General features: G+C 39.1%; 1 protein-coding gene across 1 annotated transcript in view; it reads left to right on the plus strand.

Annotated features, from left to right (window-relative positions):
• Positions 1-26,168, plus strand: part of LOC147344091 (cytochrome P450 2C9-like) — a 54,747-nt gene that overhangs the window by 26,217 nt on the left and 2,362 nt on the right. The window contains exons 4-7 of the mRNA XM_086378796.1: positions 464-624; positions 1,843-2,019; positions 8,135-8,276; positions 12,659-12,846. Of these exons, the coding sequence (XP_086234922.1) occupies positions 464-624; positions 1,843-2,019; positions 8,135-8,276; positions 12,659-12,846 (668 nt within the window). The remainder of the gene's footprint in view (positions 1-463; positions 625-1,842; positions 2,020-8,134; positions 8,277-12,658; positions 12,847-26,168) is intronic.

Consider the following 26,168-nt stretch of genomic DNA (forward strand, 5'->3'; position numbering starts at 1 on the left):
GAGTACACATTAAAGCAGTGGATTTTAATTGACTTTTTTCTTTTCAAAAACCATTATTTACATAGCTAGGGTGAAATTACCTACTCAGGTTAAGGTAAAAGTGATATGTTGATTTTATGCATGTGGAATACTTTCTATTAATGCAATTAGCTGGTAAAATATTGCTTTGTGAAAATGATAGTCACTCAGTTGTGTCCGACTCTTTGCAACCCCATGGACTATCTATGGAATTCTCCAGGCCAGAATACTGGAGTGGGTAGCCTTTTCCTTCTCCAAGGGATCTTCCCAACCCAGGGATTGAACCCAGGTCTCCCGCACTGCAGGCAGATTCTTTACCAGCTGAGCCACAAGGAAGCCGAAAATATTGCTTTAGAGTTTCTAAAATTACCTTTACCTGTTATCTTAAATACAAATGTCTCCTATATGTTTTAATGACGTGTTTAAATTGTTTGTTATTCTTTAGGGTTGCCCTGTGACCCCACTTTCATCCTGGGCTGTGCTCCCTGCAATGTGATCTGCTCCATTATTTTCCAGAACCGTTTTGATTATAAAGATCCAGTTTTTCTAGATCTAATGGAAAGATTGAACGAAATCCTCAGGATTCTGAGCTCTCCATGGGTTCAGGTGAGGCCCAGGTCCTTTCTTCTCTGGGAATCATTTCTGCTCTTTACTCCATGAGGTCCAGATACACCAAGATGTGAGGTGAATGTGTGAAAAGCACAGTCCTGCCCAGAGCTTAGCATCATGGAAGGCTCATCTGGGGACAATGGTGGAGCCCTTTAATGATAGACAGGAAAATTCGTGCCCAGAATACAGAACTGTAATTCAGTCCTATTGACACTGTTCAGTGGTTTTCCCACCAATTTCCAAAGCCACTTTCCATAAACTATTTTGGTAGCTTCCCCAAAACATGCCTACAGCAGTAGAAGGACTTCCATGTCCTTCTGGAAAAGCTTCCATTGCCCACAAGCCTTTTCACCCAGTCACCACTTAAGGACTTCTTCAGCACATTAAGTTGGCAGAAATATCTGTGTTTGGAAAGAAAAAGAATGTCTCCTTCAAGGGGGAGAGTACTGCCAGGGGACACTGACTAGGATAGGAGTGTTTGGTGCTTCAGCTGGCATCTTAACTGACAAGGTAATTGCTTTGGGGATGACAAAGGTGATTGGGGTTGTTTGGTGTAGGAACCACAAACCAACATCACAGGTGTTGTTGGTTTGTGGTTCCTATACCAAACCAACAACAATCTCATCACCTTTGCTGAGCTGACATGTTCTGCCCTCTACCTAAAAGACAATGATGTGACCTTGCAGAGGTCACTTAATTGCTCTGGGGACCAGTGACTTTATTGCATTGAGTTAAGTTTCATGGTTTTTAGTATTATTTCAGTCCTGAAATATGATCTTATGTTTGAGTCTATGAGAGAGCAGTAGAAACATCAGAGACCAGCCCTGAGCTGTATATCAGATTGTCCAAACTCTCTTAACCTCTGTTGTTTGTCATCTACAAAATATGAGTCATAGTATTTCATGCCATCCCATATTTCATGATAGAAGGGAAGAGTTGATATAAGAAAATGAGATAACTTTTATAACAGTGCTTTTATACTATACATATATGATTATAGGAAATGATTATCATATTTGATACCTGGTCAGAATGTTCTCCCTCATATATATCTATCAGTATAGCAAATTATGTACCTGTAAGATAAGAATTTCCCTCAATACAGAGACCATATTATATTAATACTTATAATACCATTTCTGACAAGGTTTTGGCATATGGTATAGAAGTATTATCAAAGTGATCTTCATTAATAAACAGTTGTTTCTCTCCTAGGTTTGCAATAATTTCCCCGCACTCTTTGATTATTTACCAGGAAGTCATAACAAAGTACTTAAAAATGTTGCTAATTTAAAAAGTTTTGTGTTGGAGAAAGCAATGGAACACAAAGCATCCCTGGATATTAACAACCCTCGGGACTATATTGATTGTTTCCTAATCAGAATGGAGCAGGTAAAATGTTAATGACAGTTCAGTTATCTGATCGATTGTGCATTCTGTGGTTCATTGACTAGTTCTGTATTTACCAGAGTTATTTTAATGGTCAGGGAGGCAATGCTGTCAAGCAGTTTAAATACATATTGTGTGCATGATAAGTAGAAAAATTGATCCCGCTCTTTGTGTAATAAGAATCTACCCAAAGAGAGACAGAATAACACCTCAGGTGAAATGTAAACAATTACAAACAAGTTGTTGTTTATTCACTAAGTTGTGTCCTATTATTTTGAGAAAATACAAAATATCATGCTGTAATATGAAGACGGTCATGGTAATTGCACACACTGTATGATGGACTGGAAAAGAATGGCTTGAGGCAGCTGGCCTTCCTGTATGTCCAGCGGTTGTGAATATAATAATATATTCACATTGAAAGACAGGGGAGGGAATTTCAGATGGGTATATGCTGTATTCAGCAGTGCAGAGAAGTGTGATGGGAAAGAGTAGGTGGATGGAAGAGAGAAACCTTAATTGAGTGTAAAGTAAAATGGATTGACATAGATATGGAGTTGGAAGCTGGTGTCTGTGAGCACCATTTGTGGAAAAGACTGTTTTTTCCACATGAGTCATCCCTGTCAGAAATCAGTTGACTCAAAATGTGGAGGGTTATTTATGTAATCTCAACTCTATTTTGATAATCTCTGTCTTTATGTCAGTGTCACATCATCCGGTGGTCTTAATTACTAGCTTTGTAGTTAGTTTTGAAATTGAGACGTCCTTTAACTTTGTTGTTCTTTCTGAAGATTGTTTTGGCTTTTGTGGTCTCTTAAATTTCCATGTGGATATTAGAATAAACTTGTCAGTTTATACCAAGAAAGTGATTTTGCTAGGGGTCGCAAAATTTTAGTGAGCCTATGCCTCTAGACTGTTAACTTCATGTGTGTTCCTCAGTGTTTTTCTCCCTCCTTAGATGGGGCGGGAAAGTGAGAGTGGGCCACAGCTGGGAATTTCACTTCTCCCACAGCTAGAGCTAATTGGATGGGATATTTCTCTACCCTCAGGTCAGTTAGTATCTGATAAAACCCCAGCAGGTGAGGCTCGGGTTAACTAGCTTCTCTTGAGGACAGGCCTTCTTAAGACTTTATTTGTCTACTCAATCTTGCAATATCTTTTTTCTTCTTTCACATTCAACATATTTGTGTATTTGGGTCTTAAGTGACTTGTAGACAATGTAGATTTTTATTTCTAATAAAAATTAGAAATTTAGAATTCATATAATAAACATATAACATATTAGCTTTAGATGTACAACACAAAGATTCAATATATGCATGTATTGCAAAATGATCACCACGATAAGTCTAATTAACATCCATCTCAGATATAATTGCATTTTTTTCTTGTGATAAGAAGTTTTAAGATTTACCCTCCTAGCAACTTGTACATTTACAATAAGGTATTAACTACAGTTATCATGCTGTATAGTACATCCCCAGGACTTATTTATATTTTACAACTGGAAGTTTGTACTTTTTGACCACGTTCATTCATTCTGACCCCTTTTTGTCTCTGACAGCCATCAATGTGTTCTCTGCACTTATGAGTTCAGATTTTTATTTTATAGTCCACATATGTGTGTGTGCTCAGTCGCTCAGTTGTATCTGACTCTGCGACCCCATGGACTGTAGCCCACAAAGCTCCTCTGTCCATGGGATTCTCCAGGCAAGAATACTGAATAAGTTGCCATTTCCTACTCCAGAGGATCTTCCTGACCCAGGGATCGAACCCAGGTCTCTTGTGTCTCCTGCTTTGGTAGGCAGATTCTTTACCACTGCACCACTGGGAAAGCCCATAGTCCATATATAGGTGAGATAATATGATATTTTATTTTCTTTTCCTGATTTATTCCATTTAGCATAATGCCTTCAAGTCCCATCCATGCAATCATAAATGGCAGTATTTCCTTCCTTTTTATGGTTATATTATATTCCATTATAAATAGGATATTTATCTACGTAGTTTATAATGATTAGATGTAGTGAATGATTTACTTCAGTATACTACTTTTTATTATAAAAAGTACAATACCAGAAACTTTCTGGTAAGTTTTAAAATTTTTAGTATTGTACTTTTAGCTCCTGAATTTCTATTGGTTCTTTATTACAATGCTGTTCTCATTATTGATATTCCCTAATTGTTCTTATACTTTTTTGATATTCTTAGTTCTTCATACATGGTTTCCTTCTTCTCTTTGCACATACCTAAGACATGTATCTTATAGTTTTTAATCCAGTAAGTCCAGTGTCTGGGTTTCCTCAACAGTGGTTTGTGTCAATCTTTTTTCAGCTGTTAATGGACCATACTTACATGTTTTATATAATATAATGTGGTAACTCTGGAAATAATATTTTACACTCTTCTAACAATTGTTATTTTTATTTGAAGACTGTATTAATTCCTTTGTGTAGTAACTTTTCCAGATTATTTTTGCCAAGACTATTTTCTTATCTTGTGTGGTCAATTGACTCTCTGTTCTGTTATCTCCATAGTCAGATAGTGACCTTACAGAGATTCTCTTAAATACCTGTGCTATGCTAAGTCACTTCAGTCGTGTCCGACTCTGTGCAACCCCATAGACGGCAGCCCACCAGGCTCCCCCGTCCCTGGGATTCTCCAGGCAAGAACACTGGAGCGGGTTGCCATTTCCTCCTCCAATGCATGAAAGTGAAAGTGAAGTCACTCAGTCGTGTCCGACCCTCAGCGACCCCATGGACTGCAGCCTTCCAGGCTCCTCCATCCATGGGATTTTCCAGGCAAGAGTACTGGAGTGGGGTGCCATTGCATAAATATAAATGGGAAAAGAAAGCATTCTCTTTGTGTTTTCAATGAAAGCCATGGATATTGAAACAATGGCTGCTTTCTGTGCCAGCCTCTTGGTGATCCAAACACACAATCCCAATGTAGAAGAATGTGGTCCAGTTTCCTGTTCTGAGATCCGCTGGCTGCACCACAAATACAGCCCACACTTTCTATAACTGTCTGCCTTGGAACTGGGTTATGAGGAATGTTAGTCAGCATGGGAGATGTCACATTTATCAGACACTGCACTTAAGCACATCAGCTGCAAGTGTCTAACTAGTTTTCAGAGTCCCAAAGTAGTTGCTCAGACACTTTGTGCATGGCCAGTTGTTGTTTCAGTGGAGGGATGGATTTTTGAAACTTATTATCTGCCTTCTTTGTGACATTAATTCAGTAATGCTATCATAATAATACTGAGTGCTTTTGATCTATATCAAGGAAGGTTTTTATTTGTATACATGCTAACTTACTTCAGTACTATCTGTGGACTGCAGCCTGCCAGGCTCCCTCGTCCATGGGATACTCCAGGCAAGAATACTGGAGTGGGTTTCCACACCCTCCTCCAAGAGATCTTCCCAACTCAGGGATCAAACCTGTGTCTCTTCCATCTACCTGCACTGGCCAGTGGGTTCTTTACCACTAGCACCACCTGGGAAGCCCTTTATTTATAAGGTTTTCTTTAATCTTTCAACATTGTTTTATATAATTCCTTTCAGCAGTATTTTCTATAGCCTAATAATGATAGGCTATGTACACATAATGGCTTTATCTTCAAATCCAATTCAAGAAATCAAAATACTAGTACTGTTTTATGAGTTCACTGCATTTCTTACTGACTTCAGAATAGTTTTGAATTGACAAGCTTATAGCTTGTGTAAAGTCAAAGGCGATGACTCTTTTTCTAAAAAGTATACTCATTCAGAGTGTTTGGTCTCCCTTGAGGGTGTTTATTACTTAATATTAGACATGGCACTGGACCACTGGAGGTTACAAATGCATCGTGAAATTAATACTGGCCTAAGGACAATGTTTTTGCATGTTAACAGTCCCTTCTACTCAGTACTTAGAACAGCCTGCTTTCTTTTACTTGTCAAGTGCTTTTTATGTTTGTTTGTTTTAAAATGCCCTTGGTAATTTGATAGGGATTACATTGAATCTGCAAGGAGATCCAACCAGTCCATTCTAAAGGAGATCAGTCCTGGGTGTTCTTTGGAAGGACTGATGCTAAAGCTGAAACTCCAATAGTTTGGCTACCTCATGCGAAGAGTTGACTCATTGGAAAAGACTCTGATGCTGGGAGGGATTGGGGCCAGGAGGAGAAGGGGACGACAGAGGATGAGATGGCTGGATGGCATTACCGACTAGATGGGCATGAGTTTGAGTGAACTCCGGGAGTTGGTGATGGACAGGGAGGCCTGGCGTGCTGCAATTCACGGGGTCGCAAAGAGTCAGACATGACTGAGTGACTGAACTGAACTGAACATTGAATTTGTAGATTGCCTTGGGTAGTACAGTCATTTTCACAATATTGATTCTTCTGATCCACAAACATGATATATCTCTCCATCTGTTTATGTCATCTTTGATTTTTTGGTTGGGATCTTATAGTTTTCTGAGTACATATCTTTTACCTCTTTAGGTAGGTTTATGCCTAGCTACTTTATTCTTTTTGGTGTGATGGCAAATGAGTCTGTTTCTTTGATTTCTCGTTCTGATCTTTCATTGTTAGTGTATAGGAATGAAAGAGATTTCTTTTCTATGTATTAATTTTGTATCCTGCAACTTTCCCAAATTCATCAATGAGCTCTAGTAGTTTTTTGGTAGCATCTTTAGGATTTTCTGTGTATAGTATCATGTATAATACCGTTGGTTGCAATGTGGTGGGTGTGTGCTCAGTCATGTTCAATCCATTGGTTATTTAATAACATATTGTTCAGCCTCCATGTGTTTGTGTTTTATACATTTTGTTTCTGTAATTGATATCTAATCTCATAGCCTTGTGGTTGGAAAAGTTTCTTGATATGATTTCAATTTTCTAAAATTTACTGAGTTTTGATTTGTGACCCAAGATGAGATCCTGGAGAATGTTCCATGTGTGCTTGACAAAAAAGTGTATTCTGGTGCCTTAGAATGGACTTCCCAATTAATATCTAGGACAGTAAATGTATCTAGTCTAATGGGTTATTTAAGGCTTGTGTTTCCTTCTTAATTTTCTGTCTGGATGACCTGTCCAGTGCTATAAGTTTAATTTGCCCACTATTATTTTGTTACTATAGATTTCCCCTTTAATGGCTGTTAGCATTTGCCTGATGCACTGAGGTGCTCCTATGTTGGGTGCATATGTATTCATAATTGTTACATCTTCTTGGATTGATCCTTGATCATTATGTACTGTCCTTCCTTGTCTCTTGTAACAGTCTTTATTTAATTTATTTGTTTATCTTTATTTATTTAGCTGTGCCACGTCTTAGTTGTGGCATGCAGGATCTTCTAATTGTGGTATGTGAACACTTAGTTGCAGCATGTGAGATTTAGTTCCCCAACTAGGGATCAAACCTGGGCCCCCTGCATTGGGAGTGCAGAATCTTAGTCACTGGACCACCAGCAAAACCCCAGTCTTTATTTTAAAGTCTATTTTGTCCAATATGAGTATTGCTACTCCAGCTTTCTTTTGATTTCCATTTCTACGGAAATCACTTTCAATCTATCAAATACTTGTTTTGAGTAAGAAAGAGGAAGTGTACCAGTAGGTTTCTATTTATATCTTGCTGGCAAAAAATTAAGCTGCATAGCCTGAAAGTGAATGTGTTAGTCACTCGGCTGTGTCTGCCTCTTTGCAACATCACGGACTGTAGCCCACCAGGCTTCTCTCTGCCCATGGAATACTCCAAGCAAGAATACTGGAATGGGTAGCCATTCCAATATCTGGGGGATGGAGAAGCTATTGCCTTCTCCAGGGGATCTTCCCTACCCAGGAATCAAACTTGAGTTTCCTGCATTGCAGGAAGATTCTTTACTATCTGAACCACTACCTAAATGCAGAAGAGGCTGATGAATGGAACTTTTAGGCAAATGAGGAATAAGGCAGGAGAAAATAACATTTAAGTCAACTGATCTATAGTATTTTGTTTTTCTATACAATGGTTTTTTTTTCCTGTAATTGCCAAGTAATTTGTATGTTGCCTTAACTCTAAAACACCATGAGCTATTTTGGATTAAGGGCAATTCTGATAAACTAGCTTGTCAAACAATTTTATCAAATCATTCCTAGGAAAAACAAAATCAACAATTGGAGTTTACTTTGGAAAACTTGACAACCACTGTATTTGATTTGTTTGGAGCTGGGACAGAGACAATGAGCACCACTCTGAGATATGGGCTCCTCCTGCTGCTGAAGCACCCAGAGGTCACAGGTATGGTACATGGTGAGCAGGGTGACTGCAGAAGAGATATTGAAAAGAGACTCGAAGTGTTTTCCATCTTCTTGCTCTTCGAGAATTATGTAAATCTCTGTTTGAGCAGCTTAATGTTTTCAGATTTAACGAAGGGATGGTATTGGGACATCTTTACATAATACAGGAGGATGACAGACAGGAGTGAAACACTGTGGAAAATAACAAAAGCAATAAAGCAGCATCTGGATTTCATAGGAGGTCATGTGTAGCTGGCACTCCCAGCATGAATTGGCCTGGGGCTGCATAATGTCTTTATTATGGAAAGGCCAATTTGTTACCACCTCATTCTGAAAATGCAATGTTCTAAAGCCAGGGCAGGGAAAATGGAAGCTCTCTTTGCTGCTGCTGCTAAGTCACTTCAGTCGTGTCCGACTCTGTGTGACCCCATGTGGCAGTCCACCAGGCTCCTCTGTCCCTGGGATTCTCCAGGCAAGAATACTGGAGTGGGTTGCCATTTCCTTCTCTGGATACTCTCCTTGCTGCTGCTAAGTCGCTTCAGTTGTATCCAACTCTGTGCGACCCCATAGACAGCAGCCCACCAGGCTCCACTGTCCCTGGGATTCTCCAGGCAAGAACACTGGAGTGGGTTGCCATTTCCTTCTCCAATGCATGAAAGTGAAAAGTGAAAGTGAAGTCGCTCAGTCGTGTCCGACTCTTCGAGACCCCATGGACTGCAGCCTTCCAGGCTCCTCCGTCCATGGGATTTTCCAGGCAAGAGTAGTGGAGTGGGGTGCCATTGCCTTCTCCAGGATACTCTCCTTACTGAAGCCTAAATGGAAATCCTAGAAATTTAGTGAGGTAGCCAGATATAACATCTACTTTCTTGGAAGTGATCTAAAAATTTAGATTCACAAGAAATTGTACTATTCAGGTTTAAGGTGCCTGTACTGGTATTTTATTAGTCCAGAAGTCTGGTTATAGAGAAACAGTGCTTGCCAAAATAAGAACTTTGGCAGTCTATAATTTTATCTTTTACGAAGAACATTGTATAAGACATTTACGTTTAAAGAGCTATGATTGTTCATAGCAATTTAGAAACAATGTCCTGTCATGTGTCAGGATGTCTCTACAATGACTATGAACTATTACAAATGAGAATTAGTCTTCTAAAGTTGGACAAGAAGAGGCCAGGAAACAGCAACAGATAGATCTTAAACAAATTTCTAAAACACAGAGGACATATTGAGGGGTGATAATGAAGTCAGTAGAGAAGATGAAGTTGTGTCCTAAATATCGGAAAAGGAAGATACTGCCCTGGTAGCTCAGTTGGTAAAGAACCCACCTGCAATGCAGGAGACCCCGGTTTGATTTCCAAGTCAGGAAGGTTCCCCTGGAGAAGGGATAGGCTGCCTAGTCCAGTATCCTTGGACTTCCCTGGTAGCTCAGGTGATAAAGAATCCATCTCCAATGCGGGAGGCCTGAGTTTGATCCCTGGGTTGGGAAGATCCCCTGGAGGAAGGCATGGCAACCCATTATAGTGTTCTTGCCTGGAAACCCCATTGACAGAGGAGCCCGGCGGGCTACAGTCCATGGGGTCGCAGAGAGTCGGACACAATTGTGTGACTAAGCACAGCACAGAGAAGATTAAGTTGTGTCCTAAATATCAGAAAAGGAAGATACATAATTAGGAAAAGTTATTTATATCCCTACCATACTGTAAGTTTCAGCATTTAGAAGTAGCAGGTGTCAAACAGAATAGGGGGAGACAAAGGCTGATAAAAGTAGCTCATCTAGCCACAGCTCTTTGACAACTCCTTAGTGGCTCAGAAGGTAAAGAATCTGACTGCAATGCAGGAGACCCAGGTTCAATCCCTGGGTCGGAAAGATCCCCTGGAGAAGGGAAAGGTAATCCACTCCAGTATTCTTCCCTGGAAAATTCCATGGACAGAGGAACCTGGAAGGCTCCAGTCCATGGGATCACAGAGTTGGACATAACTGAGACACTAACACTTTCACTTTATCAGATCACTGTGTTCCCCCAATAGAATGAGAGAGGTTTACTCTCTACAGAAGTGGTATCTAAGAGGCCCTACGCCCAGGACACTGGGCAGAGACAGGAGGAAATAGTGTGGCATGGAAGAAAGTTTAGGGAAGAATCCACATCTTGAATTCAGACTCAGCTCCGTTCTGCACCCTGCTTCCTGAAATTCAGCAGCAAGAGAAAAACTCCAGAGCATGAACACTCTGGAGAAAAGACCTCTAAATATTGCCATGTAGATAGATAATTCTCTTGATATGTCTAGCAGAGTGAATGAAATAAAAACATTCACCTCAAGACAGAGGGTCATGAAATTTCAGAACACCAGGATAAAAGAGAAAATTGCAAAAACTTTCAGAGAAATGTAGCAGGTCATAGATAAAGGATTAGAGTTCACAACAGCATCAGAATTCAAGAGCAACTATCAAACTGGGTATTGATTTTATAAAGGGTGTTTTCAGACCAGTGTGTTTGACAAAATTTTTACCCACTCTTTCCCTTTTCTCATCCAAATGCCTGAAGTCATGTCATAGGAAATCATGGCTCCAGAAATCTTGAGAACTCATGAAGGAGAATGAAAGTGTCAGGGCTATTGCTAGGTATCAGGCATAGAAAACATCTGCTTCAAAATGGATTAGATAGATAAAGCAGCTATGAAGGGAGAGACCAAACAATAGAGAAGTAATTGATGATCTGAGATTTCCTTATAAAAGGAAAATTATTATTTGGAGTTTGGAATATTTATCTCAGTATTTGGAAATAATTGTAGATCAAGATGCAGAAATTTATAAGATGAAATAGACATATTTAAGTCCAAGAAAATACAAAAAATGAAACATAATCATAGTTGTCTGATCAGGAAACTTTGTTTATGTAGTCAGAATGATGATAAAATGAAATTCTAACAGCCAAAAGTTGTGATCTAAATATATTGGGGGAAATGGAGTAACAGGAATTATGTGTGTTCTGTATGAAGTGGAGATGGAGCTATACTAATAAATTCTCATCTCCCACAGGACAATATTGTCTAGAAATAGGTATGTTAAAAATAGAAACAGTGAATTATTATTTAGAAATATAGCATCAATTTCAGAAGAAACTGCTAGAATACTCAGTGTAGTGGCTTATGGAAATTGGAAGATGAAAAGAGTATCATTGCAAATTGTACAAATACACAAAATGTATAATTTAACATTTCTACCTCTATATTATTTTGTTAAAAATTAACATCTGATTCCTATTTTTCTTTCAGCAAGGACTATAATGTCTTGAGGTTATGTTTTGTTTATATTTTGAAACAGTTCATCATTTGTTTTATCATATATGTTAATATAGAGATATGTATAGATGTATCTTAAGCCTAGTTTGTAGGAAATGTGCACACATCTATATTACAGTCATTTTCTCTCTATGTCTGGGTGTAGTTCTGGGCATTTAACTGATTTTTTTTTTTTTAATTTTTGTTTATTTATTCATTTAGTTTTGGCTCTGCTGGGTCTTTGTTGTTGCATGTGGACTTTCTCTAGTTTTAGCAACTGTGGGCTACTTTCTATTTGCTGCATTCAGGCTTATCATTGTAGTGGCTTCTCTTGTGGAGCACAGGCTCTAGGGCACACAGGCTTCAGTAGTTACAACACATAGGCTCAGTAATTGCAAGGCACGGGCTCAGTTGCCCCACAGTATATGGAATCTTCCCAGACCAGAGATTAAACATGTGCTCCCTGCATTGGCAGGCAGATTCTTTTCCACTGGACCACCAGGGGAGTCCTAACTGATGTTTATAATGATGTTGGAATACCTTCATAATGCCTCATGTATCCCTGAACTCAGTCCTAAATATTCATTGGAAGGACTGATGCTGAAGCAGAAACTCCAATACTTTGGCCACCTCATGCAAAGAGTTGACTCATTGGAAAAGACCTTGAGGGATGGTACGGGGAGGGAGGAGTGGGGAGGGTTCAGGATGGGGAACACATGTATACCTGTGGCGGATTCATGTTGATATATGGCAAAAACAATACAATATTGTAAAGTTAAAAAATAAAAATAAAATCAGCACCTGGAAAAAAAAAACAAAAAACAAAACAAAAGGAAAAGACCCTGATGCTGGGAAAGTTTGAAGGCGGGAGGAGACGGAGATGACAAAGGGTGAGATGGTTGGATCGCATCACCAACTCAATGGACATGAGTTTGAACAAGCTCCGGGAGTTGGTAATGGACAGGGAAGTCTAGTGTACTGAGGTCCATGGGGTCGCAAAGAGTCGGACATGACTGAGCGACCGAACTGAACTGATCCCTGAATTGGTATGCAAATGTGATATGCATTTTTCTTTTTTGCATTAGTCATACTATCTCTTATCAGCTAAGGTCCAGGAAGAGATTGACCGTGTGATTGGAAGACACCGGAGCCCCTGCATGCAGGACAGAAGCCACATGCCCTACACGGATGCTGTGGTCCACGAGATCCAGAGATACATTGACCTGGTCCCTTCCAGTCTGCCCCATATGGTGACCCATGACATTGAACTCAGAAACTATATCATCCCCAAGGTTAGATTGGTTTCTCTTACAGCGACTTCAGTGGTCTTGACATTCCCATTTCATGGTATTGAAAGGTTATTGTTGAATCACACGAAGACACCGGGATTCTTGGCCCCCAGAGGAGAACTCAATCTGGGGCCAGAGACGAGGCTTGATGGCTCAGAGCTTTTGTGTAATAAAGTTTTATTAAAGTATAAAGGAGATAGAGAAAGCTTCTGACATAGGCATCAGAAGGGGGCAGAAAGAGTACCCACTTGCTAGTGTTAGCAATGAAGTTATATACTTGCCAATGAATCCAAAGAATGTCTGGAGGTTGTAAAGACCTCACCAGACCTACTCCCATAATTTACATTTTAAGATAACAGAATTAGCCAGAAGGTTTAATCCAGAGACTGTGCTCAGGCAGGACACATTATTGTTATATAATCCTTGTAAAGACCAGGTCTACTCCCATAATTTACATTTTAAGATAACAGAATTAGCCAGAAGGTTTAATCCAGAGATTGTCCTCAGGCAGGACACATTATTGTTATATAATCCTAAGGAATGTAGAGAAGGAAAAAAAAGTTTGTCCTTTCTTCCTCCTTGAGAATTCCAGACCCCTCTCTCCTTGGGGACCCCTAGACTCCTTATCAACCTGCCTAGGAAATGACTCTCTCAGTATGGGTGCAATCCTTAATGAACACAGATGAGAGAAGCACAAAAATCATATGTGTAGCAATTCAATGGTTTGTGTATTGTTTCCAGGTTAGTCTAGAAAGTTTATAACAGATTTTGACAGGTAGCAGTGTAAGTCTTCCAAATTTGTTCTGCTTTGTTAATATTGTTTTCCTGATCTTAGCTGTTTACTTTTCCAAACAATGTTAGTACTGGTTTGTCAATTTATCAAAGCTCCCTGCTGGGATTTTTATCAGTGTTATATTTGATCTATTTAGAAAGGTTTAACATCATGACTCATTTTATCTTTGTGTTAATAAATATGGTATATACTTCCAGTTTTGGGGGGTTTATAGTTCTCTCAAAATTTTTCAGTGTACTGATTGGCTTGCAAATCTTTTGTTGTTTTGTTTCCCCCCTAGGTGCTTAATATCATTCTTGCTTTTATAAACTTTTTAGTCTTTTCTATTTCTTTTATCTGGAATATGGGAATATAATCAGCTTTTATCATTTGATGATTTTAATGGTAAGAAACTTGATAATTTTAAAATCATTACTAATAATCTTTCTCTAAATTAATTGCAATTTCTATATACATTGCCCTGTAATCTGGGTTAATATCCGTGTTTCATCTTTGTTTCATTTCTGATCTATGGGAGAGTGGAGGTTAACCTCTCACTACTGAGCATGTTTTATGTACATTTTGGTAGATTTTAAAACTTAGATTAGGAAAATTTACCCTCTTTATTTTTTATGATTTATAGGTTATAATTGCTATACAATTTTTTCATATTGATTTCTACAACTATTGCTATGATTGTATGGCCCCAATTTCCCACTAAATATACATACTATAAATATACACACAGCTGAATTTGGTTTGCTACATTTTGTTCAGAACTTTGCTGTTTAGAGTAAAGAATTTTGGTCTATATTTCTTCCTCAAAATTTTCTTGTCAGATTTCTGATATTAAGATAATGTTGTCCTTATAAAGTGAGATGAGAAATGTTCCCTATGGTGGACATATTTTATAAGTTTTCCCCTCTTCTACTTGTGGTCACCTAGCTGTGCCTTTGAAGTGCCTAATAACTTTTTGTTGAGTATCAATTGTTATAAATGAGAAAATGCTGAGTTTCAGACGATGTTTATATTCTTCCACAAAAAGTTCATCCTTCTCCTAGTGGATATTTGGAATGATACAACACCTCCCTTTTAAATAAAATGTGGGCATTGATATAGACTAAAATTATTAATAACTTTAGATGTTAAGGCGGTGGAAGCATGAGTCTTAACCATTGGACCACCAGGGAGGTCCCCCCAGCCTGTATTTCAAATTTTCCCACTTTTACTGGAATATCCTTTATGGTCTTTTTTTCCCTTTTTAATTCAATATCCAGCCAAAGAACAAGCATGAAATCTGGCTATCTTCACTTTTTAGTCTTCCATTATGAGTTCTCTTTGCCCTCTTTGTTTTCTTTTAGTACATTTCACTTTGTGAAGTGTCCAGGCCAATACTCATGTAAAATATTCTTCAAGCTGGTTCTCTAGAAATTAGATTCCAGTTATGATTCGGCAAGAGAACTACATAGGTGCTTTGTGTTTCCCACTGAAATTCGTTGGGAAGGTGGGAGGCCACATCATGTCATTTATCTCGTTATCAGTTATGCACTGTTGTTCACATAATAAAATAGTATCTGTCAGGTTTTTCCATGGCCTATATTCTGGCTTTTTTTTACACTTAATTAATAAAAATATATGGCATAGTACTAGAACTTGGTAAATTTCATACTTATCATTCACCCTACATTTTTAGCATTAATAGGTAAATGTTGCCTAAGTCGGTGACCCTAAGCTGAATTGTTATAAAATGATTTTTCTATTTTTTCATCCTTTCTGTATGTTTCTTTTTTAATTTTATTTTTTAATTAATTAATTTATTGATTTAACTTTACAATATTGTATTGGTTTTGCCATACATTGACTTGGATCTGCCATGAGTGTACATGTGTTTCCCATCCTGAACCCCCCCCCCCACCTCCTTCCCCATCCCATCCCTCTGGGTCATCCCAGTTTGTTTGGGGCACCAGCCCCAAACACCTTGTATCATGCATGCATCAAACCTGGACTGACGATTCATTTCACATATGATATTTTACATGTTTCATTGCCATTCTCCCATATCATCCTGCCCTCACCCTCTCCCACAGAGTCCAAAAGACTGTTCAATACATCTGTGTCTCTTTTGCTATCTCACATACAGGGTTATTGTTACCTTCTTTCTAAATTCCACATTATGCATTAGTATACTATATTGGTGTTTTTCTTTCTGGCTTACTTCACTCTGTACAATAGACTCCAGTTTCATCCACCTCATTAGAACTGATTCAAATGTATTCTTTTTAATGGCTGAGTGATATTCCATTGTGTATATATACCACAGCTTTCTTATCCATTCATCTGTTGATGGATATCTAGCTTGCTTCCATGTCCTGGCTATTATAAACAGTCCTGTGATGGACATTGGGGTACATGTGTCTCTTTTGACTCTGGTTTCCTCAGTGTGTATGCCCAGCAGTGGGATTGCTGGGTCATAAGACAGTTCTATTTACAGTTTTTTAAGGAATATCCACACTGTTCTCCATAGAGGCTGTACTAGTTTGTATTCCCACCAACAGTGTAAGAGGGTTCCCTTTTCTCCACACCTTCTCCAGCATTTATTGCTTGTAGACTTTTGGATCGCAGCCATTCTGACAGGCATGAAATGGTACCTCATTGTGGTTTCGATTTGCATTTCTCTGATAATGAGTGATGTTGAGCATCTTTTCATGTGTTTGTTAGCCATCTGTATGTCTTCTTTGGAGAAATGTGTTTAGTTCTTTGGCCCATTTTTTGATTGGGTTGTTTATTTTTCTGGAATTGAGCTGCAGGAGTTGCTTGTATATTTCTGAGATTAATTCTTTGTCAGTTGCTTCATTTGCTATTATTTTCTCCCATTCTGAAGGCTGTCTTTTCACCTTGCTTATAGTTTCCTTTGTTGTGCAGAAGCTTTTAATTTTAATTAGGTCCCATTTGTTTATTTTTGCTTTTATTTCCAATATTCTAAGAGGTGAGTCATAGAGAATCCTGCTGTGGTTTATATCGGAGAGTGTTTTGCCTATGTTTTCTTCTAGGAGTTTAACAGTTTCTGGTCTTATGTTTAGCTCTTTAATCCATTTTGAGTTTATTTTAGTGTATGGTGTTAGAAAGTGTTCTAGTTTCATTCTTTTACAAGTGGTTGACCAGTTTTCCCAGCACCACTTGTTAAAGAGACTGTCTTTTCTCCATTGTATATTCTTGGCTCCTTTGCCAAAGATAAGGTGTCCACAGGTGTGTGGATTTATCTCTGGGCTTTCTATTTTGTTCCATTGATCTATATTTCTGTCTTTGTGCCAGTACCATACTGTCTTGATGACTGTGGCTTTGTAGTAGAGCCTGAAGTCAGGTAGGTTGATTCCTCCAGTTCCATTCTTCTTTCTCAAGATTGCTTTGGCTATTCGAGGTTTTTTGTATTTGCATACAAATTGTGAAATTATTTGTTCTAGTTCTCTGAAAAATACCGTTGGTAGCTTGATAGGGATTGCACTGAATCTATAGATTGCTTTGGGTAATGTACTCATTTTCACTATATTGATACTTCCAATCCATGAACACAGTATATTTTTCCATTTATTTGTGTTCTCTTTGATTTCCTTCACCAGTGTTTTATAGTTTTCTATATATAGTTCTTTTGTTTCTCTAGGTCAATATATTCCTAAGTATTTTATTCTTTTCGTTGCAAAGGTGAATGGAATTGTTTCCTTAATTTCTCTTTCTTTTCTTTTTTTTTTTTAATTTTATTTTATTTTTAAACTTTACAATATTGTATTAGTTTTGCCAAATATTGAAATGAATCCGCCACAGGTATACCTGCGTTCCCCATCCTGACCCCTCCTCCCTCCTCCCTCCCCTACCCTCCCTCTGGGTCGTCCCAGTGCACCAGCCCCAAGCATCCAGTACCGTGCATCGAACCTGGACCGGCGACTCGTTTCATACATGATATTATACATGTTTCAATGCTATTCTCCCAAATCTCCCCACCCTCTCCCTCTCCCACAGAGTCCATAAGACTGATCTATACATCGGTGTCTCTTTTGCAGTCTCGTACACAGGGTTATTGTTACCATCTTTCTAAATTCCATATATATGCGTTAGTATACTGTATTGGTGTTTTTCTTTCTGGCTTACTTCACTCTGTATAATAGGTTCCAGTTTCATCCATCTCATTAGAACTGATTCAAATGTATTCTTTTTAATGGCTGAGTAATACTCCATTGTGTATATGTACCACAGCTTTCTTATCCATTCATCTGCTGATGGGCATCTAGGTTGCTTCCATGTCCTGGCTATTATAAACAGTGCTGCGATGAACATTGGGGTACACGTGTCTCTTTCCCTTCTGGTTTCCTCAGTGTGTATGCCCAGCAGTGGGATTGCTGGATCATAAGGCAGTTCTATTTCCAGTTTTTTAAGGAATCTCCACACTGTTCTCCATAGTGGCTGTACTAGTTTGCATTCCCACAGACAGTGTAAGAGAGTTCCCTTTTCTCCACACCCTCTCCAGCATTTATTGCTTGTAGACTTTTGGATCGCAGCCATTCTGACTGGTGTGAAATGGTATCTCATAGTGGTTTTGATTTGCATTTCTCTGATAATGAGTGATGTTGAGCATCTTTTCATGTGTTTGTTAGCCATCTGTATGTCTTCTTTGGAGAAATGTCTATTTAGTTCTTTGGCCCATTTTTTGATTGGGTCATTTATTTTTCTGGAGTTGAGCTGTAGGAGTTGCTTGTATATTTTTGAGATTAGTTGTTTGTCCGTTGCTTCATTTGCTATTATTTTCTCCCATTCTGAAGGCTGTCTTTTCACCTTGCTAATAGTTTCCTTTGTTGTGCAGAAGCTTTTAAGTTTAATTAGGACAGAAATATTGATCAATGGAACAAAATAGAAAGCCCAGAGATAAATCCACGCACCTATGGACACCTTATCTTTGACAAAGGAGGCAAGAATATACAATGGATTAAAGACAATCTCTTTAACAAGTGGTGCTGGGAAAACTGGTCAACCACTTGTAAAAGAATGAAACTAGAACACTTTCTAATACCTTACACAAAAATAAACTCAAAATGGATTAAAGATCTAACTGTAAGACCAGAAACTATAAAACTCCTAGAGGAGAACATAGGCAAAACACTCTCCGACATACATCACAGCAGGATCCTCTATGACCCACCTCCCAGAATATTGGAAATAAAAGCAAAAATAAACTAATGGGACCTTTTTAAACCTAATTTCTCTTTCTGTTTTCTCGTTGTTAGTGTATATGAATGCAAGGGATGGCTGTGTGTTAATTTTATATCCTGCAACTTTACTATATTCATTGATTAGCTCTAGTAATTTTTTGGTGGAGTCTTTAGGGTTTTCTATGTAGAGGATCATGTCATCTGTATACAGTCAGAGTTTTACTTCTTCTTTTCCAATCTGGATTCCTTTTCATTTTCTGCTCTGATTGCTGTGGCCAAAACTTCCAAAACTATGTTGAATAGTAGTGGTGACAGTGGGCACCCTCGTCTTGTTCCTGACTTTAAGGGAAATGCTTTCAAATTTTCACCATTGAGGATAATGTTTGCTGTGGGTTTGTCATATATAGCTTTTATTATGTTGAGGTATGTTCCTTCTATACCTGATTTCTGCAGGTTTTTTTTGTCGTAAACGGATGTTGAATTTTGTCAAAGGTTTTCTCTGCATCTAATGAGATAATCATATGGTTTTTATCTTTCAATTTGTTAATGTGGTGTATTACATTGATTGATTTGCAGATATTGTATAATCCTTGCATCCTTGTGATAAAGCCCACTTGGTCATGATGTATGATCTTTTTAATGTGTTATTGGATTCTGTTTGCTAGAATTTTGTTAAGGATTTTTGCTTCTATGTTCATCAGTGATATTGGCCTGCAGTTTTCTTTTTTTGTGACATCTTTGTCAGGTTTTGGTATTAGGGTGATGGTGGCCTCATAGAATGAGTTTGGAAGCTTACCTTCCTCTGCGATTTTCTGGTGGAGAAGGAAATGGCAACCCACTCCAGTACTCTTGCCTGGAGAATCCCATGGAGGGTGGAGCCTGGTAGACTATAGTCCATGGGGCCGCAAAGAGTCGGACACGACTTCTGGAATTTTCTGGAAGAGTTTGAGTAGGATAGGTGTTAGTTCTTCTCTAAATTTTTGGTAGAATTCAGCTGTGAAGCCGTCTGTTCTGGGCTTTTGTTTGTTGGAAGATTTCTGATTACAGTTTCAATTTCCGTGCTTGTGATGGGTCTGTTAAGATTTTCTATTTCTTCCTGGTTTAATTTTGGAAAGTTGTAATTCTCTAAGAATTTGTCCATATTTTCCAAGTTGTCCACTTTATTTACATATCAGATCAGATCAGTCACTCAGTCGTGTCCGACTCTTTGCAACCCCATGAATCACAGCACGTCAGGCCTCCCTGTCCATCACCAACTCCCAGAGTTCACTCAGACTCACGTCCATCGAGTCAGTGATGCCATCCAGCCATCTCATTGTCTGTCGTCCCCTTCTCCTCCTGCCCCCAATCCCTCCCAGCATCAGAGTCTTTTCCAATGAGTCAACTCTTCGCATGAGGTGGCCAAAGTATTGGAGTTTCAGCTTTAGCATCATTCCTTCCAAAGAAATCCCAGGGCTGATCTTCTTCAGAATGGACTGGTTGGATCTCCTTGCAGTCCAAGGGACTCTCAAGAGTCTTCTCCAACACCACAGTCCAAAAGCATCAATTCTTTGATGCTCAGCCTTCTTCACAGTCCAACTCTCACATCCATACATGACCACAGGAAAAACCATAGCCTTGACTAGATGAACCTTTGTTGGCAAAGTAATGTCTCTGCTTTTGAATATGCTATCTAGGTTGGTCATAACTTTCCTTCCAAGGAGTAAGCGTCTTTTAATTTCATGGCTGCAGTCACCATCTGTAGTGATTTTGGAGCCCCCCAAAATAAAGTCTGACACTGTTTCCACTGTTTCCCCATCTATTTCCCATGAAGTGGTGGGACCGGATGCTATGATCTTTGTTTTCTGAATGTCGAGCTTTAAGCCAACTTTTTCACTCTCCACTTTCACTTTCATCAAGAGGCTTTTTAGTTCTTATTCACTTTCTGCCATAAGGGTGGTGTCATCTGCATATCTGAGGTTATTGATATTTCTCCCGGCAATCTTGAGTCCAGCTTGTGTTTCTTCCAGTCCAGTGTTTCTCTTGATGTACTCTGCATAGAAGTTAAATAAGCAGGGTGACAATATAAAGCCTTGACAAACTCCTTTTCCTATTTGGAACCAGTCTGTTGTTCCATGTCCAGTCCTAACTGTTGCTTCCTGACCTGCATACAAATTTCTCAAGAGGCAGATCAGGTGGTCTGGTATTCCCATCTCTTTCAGAATTTTCCACCGTTTATTGTGATCCACACAGTCAAAGGCTTTGACATAGTCAATAAAGCAGAAATTGATGTTTTTCTGGAACTCTCTTGCTTTTTCGATGATCCAGCGGATGTTGGCAATTTGATCTCTGGTTCCTCTGCCTTTTCCAAATCCAGCTTGAACATCAGGAAGTTCACGGTTCACATATTGCTGAAGCCTGGCTTGGAGAATTTTGAGCATTACTTTACTAGCTTGTGAGATGATAATAGTCTCTTATGATCGTTTGTATTTCTGTGTTGTCTGTTATGATCTTTCCATTTTCATTTCTAATTTTGTTGATTTGATTTTTCTCCCTTTGATGATGATTTTTCTCCCTTTCTTGATGAGTCTGGTTAATGGTTTGTCAATTTTATTTATCTTCTCAAAGAACCATCTTTTGGTTTTGTTGATTTTAGCTATAGTCTCTTTTGTTTCTTTTGCATTTATTTCTCCCCTAATTTTTAAGATTTCTTTCCTTCTACTAACGCTGGGGTTCATAATTTCTTCATTTTCAAGTTGCTTTAGGTGTAGAATTAGGTTATTTATTTGACTTTTTTCTTGTTTCTTGAGGTATGCCTGTATTGCTATGAACCTTCCCCTTAGCACTGCTTTTACACTGTCCCATACGTTTGGAGTTGTTGTGTTTTCATTTTCATTCATTTCTATGCATATTTTGATTTCTTTTTTAATTTATTCTGTGATTTTTTTGGTTATTCAGCAGCATGTTTTTCAGCCTCCGTATGTTTTGATTTTTAATAGTTTTTCTCCTGTAATTAAGATCTAATCTTACTGCATTGTGGCCAGAAAAGGTGCTTAGAATGATTTCAATTTTTTTGAATTTACCAAGGCTAGATTTATGGCCCAGGATGTGATCTATCCTGGAGAAGCTTCCGTGTGTGCTTGAGAAAAAGGTGAAATTCATTGTTTGGGGGTAAAATGTCCTATACATATCAATTAGGTCTAATTGGTCTATTTTGTCATTTAAAGTTTGTGTTTCCTTGTTAATTTTGTTTAGTTGATCTATCCATCGGTGTGAGTGGGGTATTAAAGTCTCCCACTGTTATTGTATTATTGTTAATTCTCCCTTTCATACTTGTTAGCATTTGTCTTACATATTGTGGTGCTCCTATGTTGGGTGCATATATATTTATCATGGTTATATCTTCTTTGATCATTATGTAGTGTCCTTCTTTGTCTCTTTTCACATCCTTTGTTTTAGTCTATTTTATCTGATATGAGTATTGCTACTCCTGCTTTCCTTTGTTCTCTATTTGTGTGGAATATCTTTTTCCAGCCCTTCACTTTCAGTCTGTATGTGTCCCTTGTTTCTAGGTTTGTCTCTTGTAGACAACACATATAGGGGTCCTGTTTTTGTATCCATTCAGCCAGTCTTTGTCTTTTGGTTGGGGCATTCAACCCACTTACATTTAAGGTAATTCTTGATAAGTATGATCCCATTGCCATTTACTTTATTGTTTTGGGTTCGAGTTTATACACCCTGTCTGTGTTTCCTGTCTAGAGAAGATCCTTTAGCATTTGTTGGAGAGCTGGTTTGGTGGTGCTGAATTCTCTCAGCTTTTGCTTGTCTGTAAAGCTTTTGATTTCTGCTTCATATTTGAATGAGATCCTTGCTGGGTACAGAAATCTGGGCTGTAGGTTATTTTCTTTCATCACTTTAAGTATGCCCTGCCATTCCCTTCTGGCCTGAAGTGTTTTTATTGAAAGATCAGCTGTTATCCTTATGGGAATCCTCTTGTGTGTTATTTGTTTTTTTCCCTTGCTGCTTTTAATATTTGTTCTTCGTGTTTTATCTTTGTTAATTTGATTAATATGTGTCTTGGGGTGTTTCATCTTGGGTTTATCCTGTTTGGGAATCTCTGGGTTTCCTGGACTTGGGTGATTATTTCCTTCCCCCATTTTTGGGAAGTTTTCAATCTCTGGGTTTCCTGGACTTGGGTGATTATTTCCTTCCCCTATTTTTGGAAAGTTTTCAACTATTATCTCTTCAAGTATTTTCTCATGGTCTTTCTTTTTGTCTTCTTCTTCTGGGACTCCTATGATTTGAATGTTGGGGTGTTTAACATTGTCCCAGAGGTCTCTGAGGTTGTCCTCATTTCTTTTAATTCTTTTTTCCTCTATGTTTCATTTATTTCTACCATTCTATCTACTACCTCACTTATCCTATCTTCTGCCTCCCTTATTCTACTTTTGTTTCCCTCCAGAGTGTTTTTTATCTCATTTATTGCATTATTCAGTATATATTAACTCTTTTTTATTTCTTCTAGGTCCTTGTTAAACCTTTCTTGCATCTTCTTGATCCTTGTCTCCAGTCTATTTATCTATATCTCCAATTTGTTTTCAAGATTTTGGATCATTTTCACTATCATTATTTGGAATTCTTTATCAGGTAGATTCCCTATCTCTTTCTCTTTTGTTTAGTTTGCTGGGCATTTATCCTGTTCCTTTACCTGCTGGGTACTTTTCTGCCTTTTCATCTTGTTTATATTGCTGCATTTGGGGTGGTGTTTCTGTATTCTGCCGTTTGGTGGTTCCTGTTTATTGTGGAGGTTCCTCACTGTTGGTGGGGTTGGATGGGTGGCTTGTCAAGGTTTCTGGTTAAGGAAGCTTGTGTCAGTGTACTGGTGGGCGGAGCTGGATTTTTTCTTTCTGGAGTGCAATGAAGTGTTCAGTAAAGTTTTGAGATGTCAATGGGCTTGGTGTGACTTTGGTCAGCCTGTATATTGCGGCTCAGAGTTATGTTCCTATGTTTCTGGAGAATTTGAGTGTTATGTCTTGCTCTGGAGCTTGTTGGCCCTTGGGTGGTGCTTGGTTTCAGTGTAGGTATGGAAGCATTTGATGAGCTCCTATCGATTAATGTTCCCTGGGTTCAGGAGTTCTCTGGTGTTCTCAGGATTTGGCCTTAAGCCTCCTGCCTCTGGTTTTCAGTCTTATTCTTACAGTAGCCTCAAGACTTCACCTTCTATACAGCACCAGTGATAAAACATTGATGTAAATGATGAAAAGTTTCTCCACAGTGATGGACACCTGGAGAGGTACACAGAGTTACGTGGACAAGAGAAGAGGGAGGAGGGAGATAGACGTGACCAGGAGGAGAAGAGGGGGAATCAAAAGGGAAGAGAGCAAGCTAGCCAGTAATCACTTCCCTATGTGCTCTCCACAGTCTGGATCCCTCAGAGATGTTCATGGAGTTGCACATAGAAGAGAAGAGGGAGGAAGGAGACAGAGGTGACTAGGAGGATAAAAGGGGGAATCAAAAGGAGAGCAACAGATCCAGCCAGTAATCAGTTCCCTGAGTGTTCTCCACAGCCCAGAACACACAAAAAGATTCACTGATTTGGGTAGAGAAGAAAAGGGGAAGGGGTGAAATAGAGGCGACCTGTTGGAGAAAAAGGAGAGTAAAAAGGGGGAGAGAGCAATCAAGCCAGTGATCTCACTCCCAAGTAAAAATGGGTCCTGTAGATTGGGTTCTTAAAGGTACAAAGTTGATAACAAATATCAATAAGCAAAGATTAAAAATCTTAAATAAAGGTTAGATTCTCAAAAATACAATATTAAAAAACAAAAACAAAAACCCCCAAAAAACAAAAAACAAACAAAAAAACACAAAGTCACAGAAATTATAAAATATATGTATATATGAAGTTTGCTTTAAAAATAGAGTCTTTCTTTTTTATTTTTGCAAGGTAATAGTAGGTTATAGAAATGAAAATTAAAGGAGTAATGGGGACTTAAAAATAACCAAAAAAATAAAATAAAATAAAAAATTTTTAATTAAAAAAATAATAATAGTAAAAATATATCTAAGACTTTCTCTGGAGCCATTGCGGACAGTGTGGGGTTAGTTCATTTTCAGATAGTTCCTTGGTCTGGCTTGTACTTCTTGCAGTCTATAGGCCCCTTCCTATGTAATCGGTGCTAACTACAGTTTTAATCTATTGCACCTGAACCAAAGCGGTTCCCTCTGTTTATTTTAGCTTCCTCTGTTTACTGATCTCTTCAGTGTCTAATTTCTGCCCTGACACAAGGGGCGCGGTGGTGGTCACTTTTTTTTAGGCTCACTTGTTCAGTCGTGCTTTGAGGAGGGAGGAACACTGCAAACAAATATCACTGGTGTGTGTTCACAGTGATTCAGCCACAGTGAATCACAGCGTGTGTGCTTTCCCAGTCTACACTGCTCAGACTCCATGTTGCTCTGCTGGGAACTGTCTGATGTGGGCCCTGGTTTGCATGCACGTCCCACGTCTAAGCCGCTCAGGTTCATGTTCTTGGGTACTCCACAAAGGCGGACTTTGTTGGGCCTGCATTTTGCACCCATCCCAGGTCCGAGCAACTCAGGTGGCCAGGTCCTTGACACGCGTAGTCACCCTCAGTTGAAGGTTGCGACTTATCTCCTCCCCCGTCCCAGCCACTTGGTTTTCTGGGTGTACAACAGGCGCACCTTCTCAGGTGTGCCGTGTGTCTCTTCTGGGAAGCTGATCTCTGGCTGCCACCCTGCCAGTGGATGTCGACCGTCCAGAATCCCAGAAAGTCTTGGTTATCAAGGAAGTCTGCTTGCAGCTTGGTGTAGGATGCCTCCTTGGGGCCACGATTGCCCCCTTCCAGCTCTGGCTGCCCTCACCTGCCTGTCTCTGACAGGGGATAGACTGGGTCCACAGCCAGCTAGCTCTGCTCAGTCCTTTGTTCTGTAAGCATGCCTGGCGGTGGTTAGGGCTTTTCCCAGGATCACAGGATAGCTATTCCACAGTCTGGGTTGCTATCTCAAGCTAGTTTCCTCAGATTGCCCTCAGGGGATTCAGGCCAGGTCCTTATCTTAAGCAGTGCAGCCTGCTCCTCCCTGTTCCTCCCCCGCTTGCTAGTGGGGGATGCGAGCCTCTGGGCTGTTGCACAGCTGGAAGTTGCTGTTATGCAGGTAATCTGTGAGTTTTAATTATTTATTTATTTTTCCTCCTGATTATTTTGCCCTCTGAGATTCCAAGGCTCGCCACAGACCCGCCCGGAGAGAGTGTTTCCTGGTGTTTGGAAACTTCTCTTTTTTTAAGACTCCCTTCCCAGGATGGATCTCAGTCCCTACATCTTTTGTCTCTCTTTTTACCTTTTATATTTTGTCCTACCTCC

The sequence above is a fragment of the Bos grunniens genome, chromosome 26, assembly GCF_055505025.1.
Source record: "Bos grunniens cultivar Pamir isolate PY7600 chromosome 26, Bosgru_T2T1.0, whole genome shotgun sequence".
NCBI classification, from domain to species: domain Eukaryota; kingdom Metazoa; phylum Chordata; class Mammalia; order Artiodactyla; family Bovidae; genus Bos; species Bos grunniens.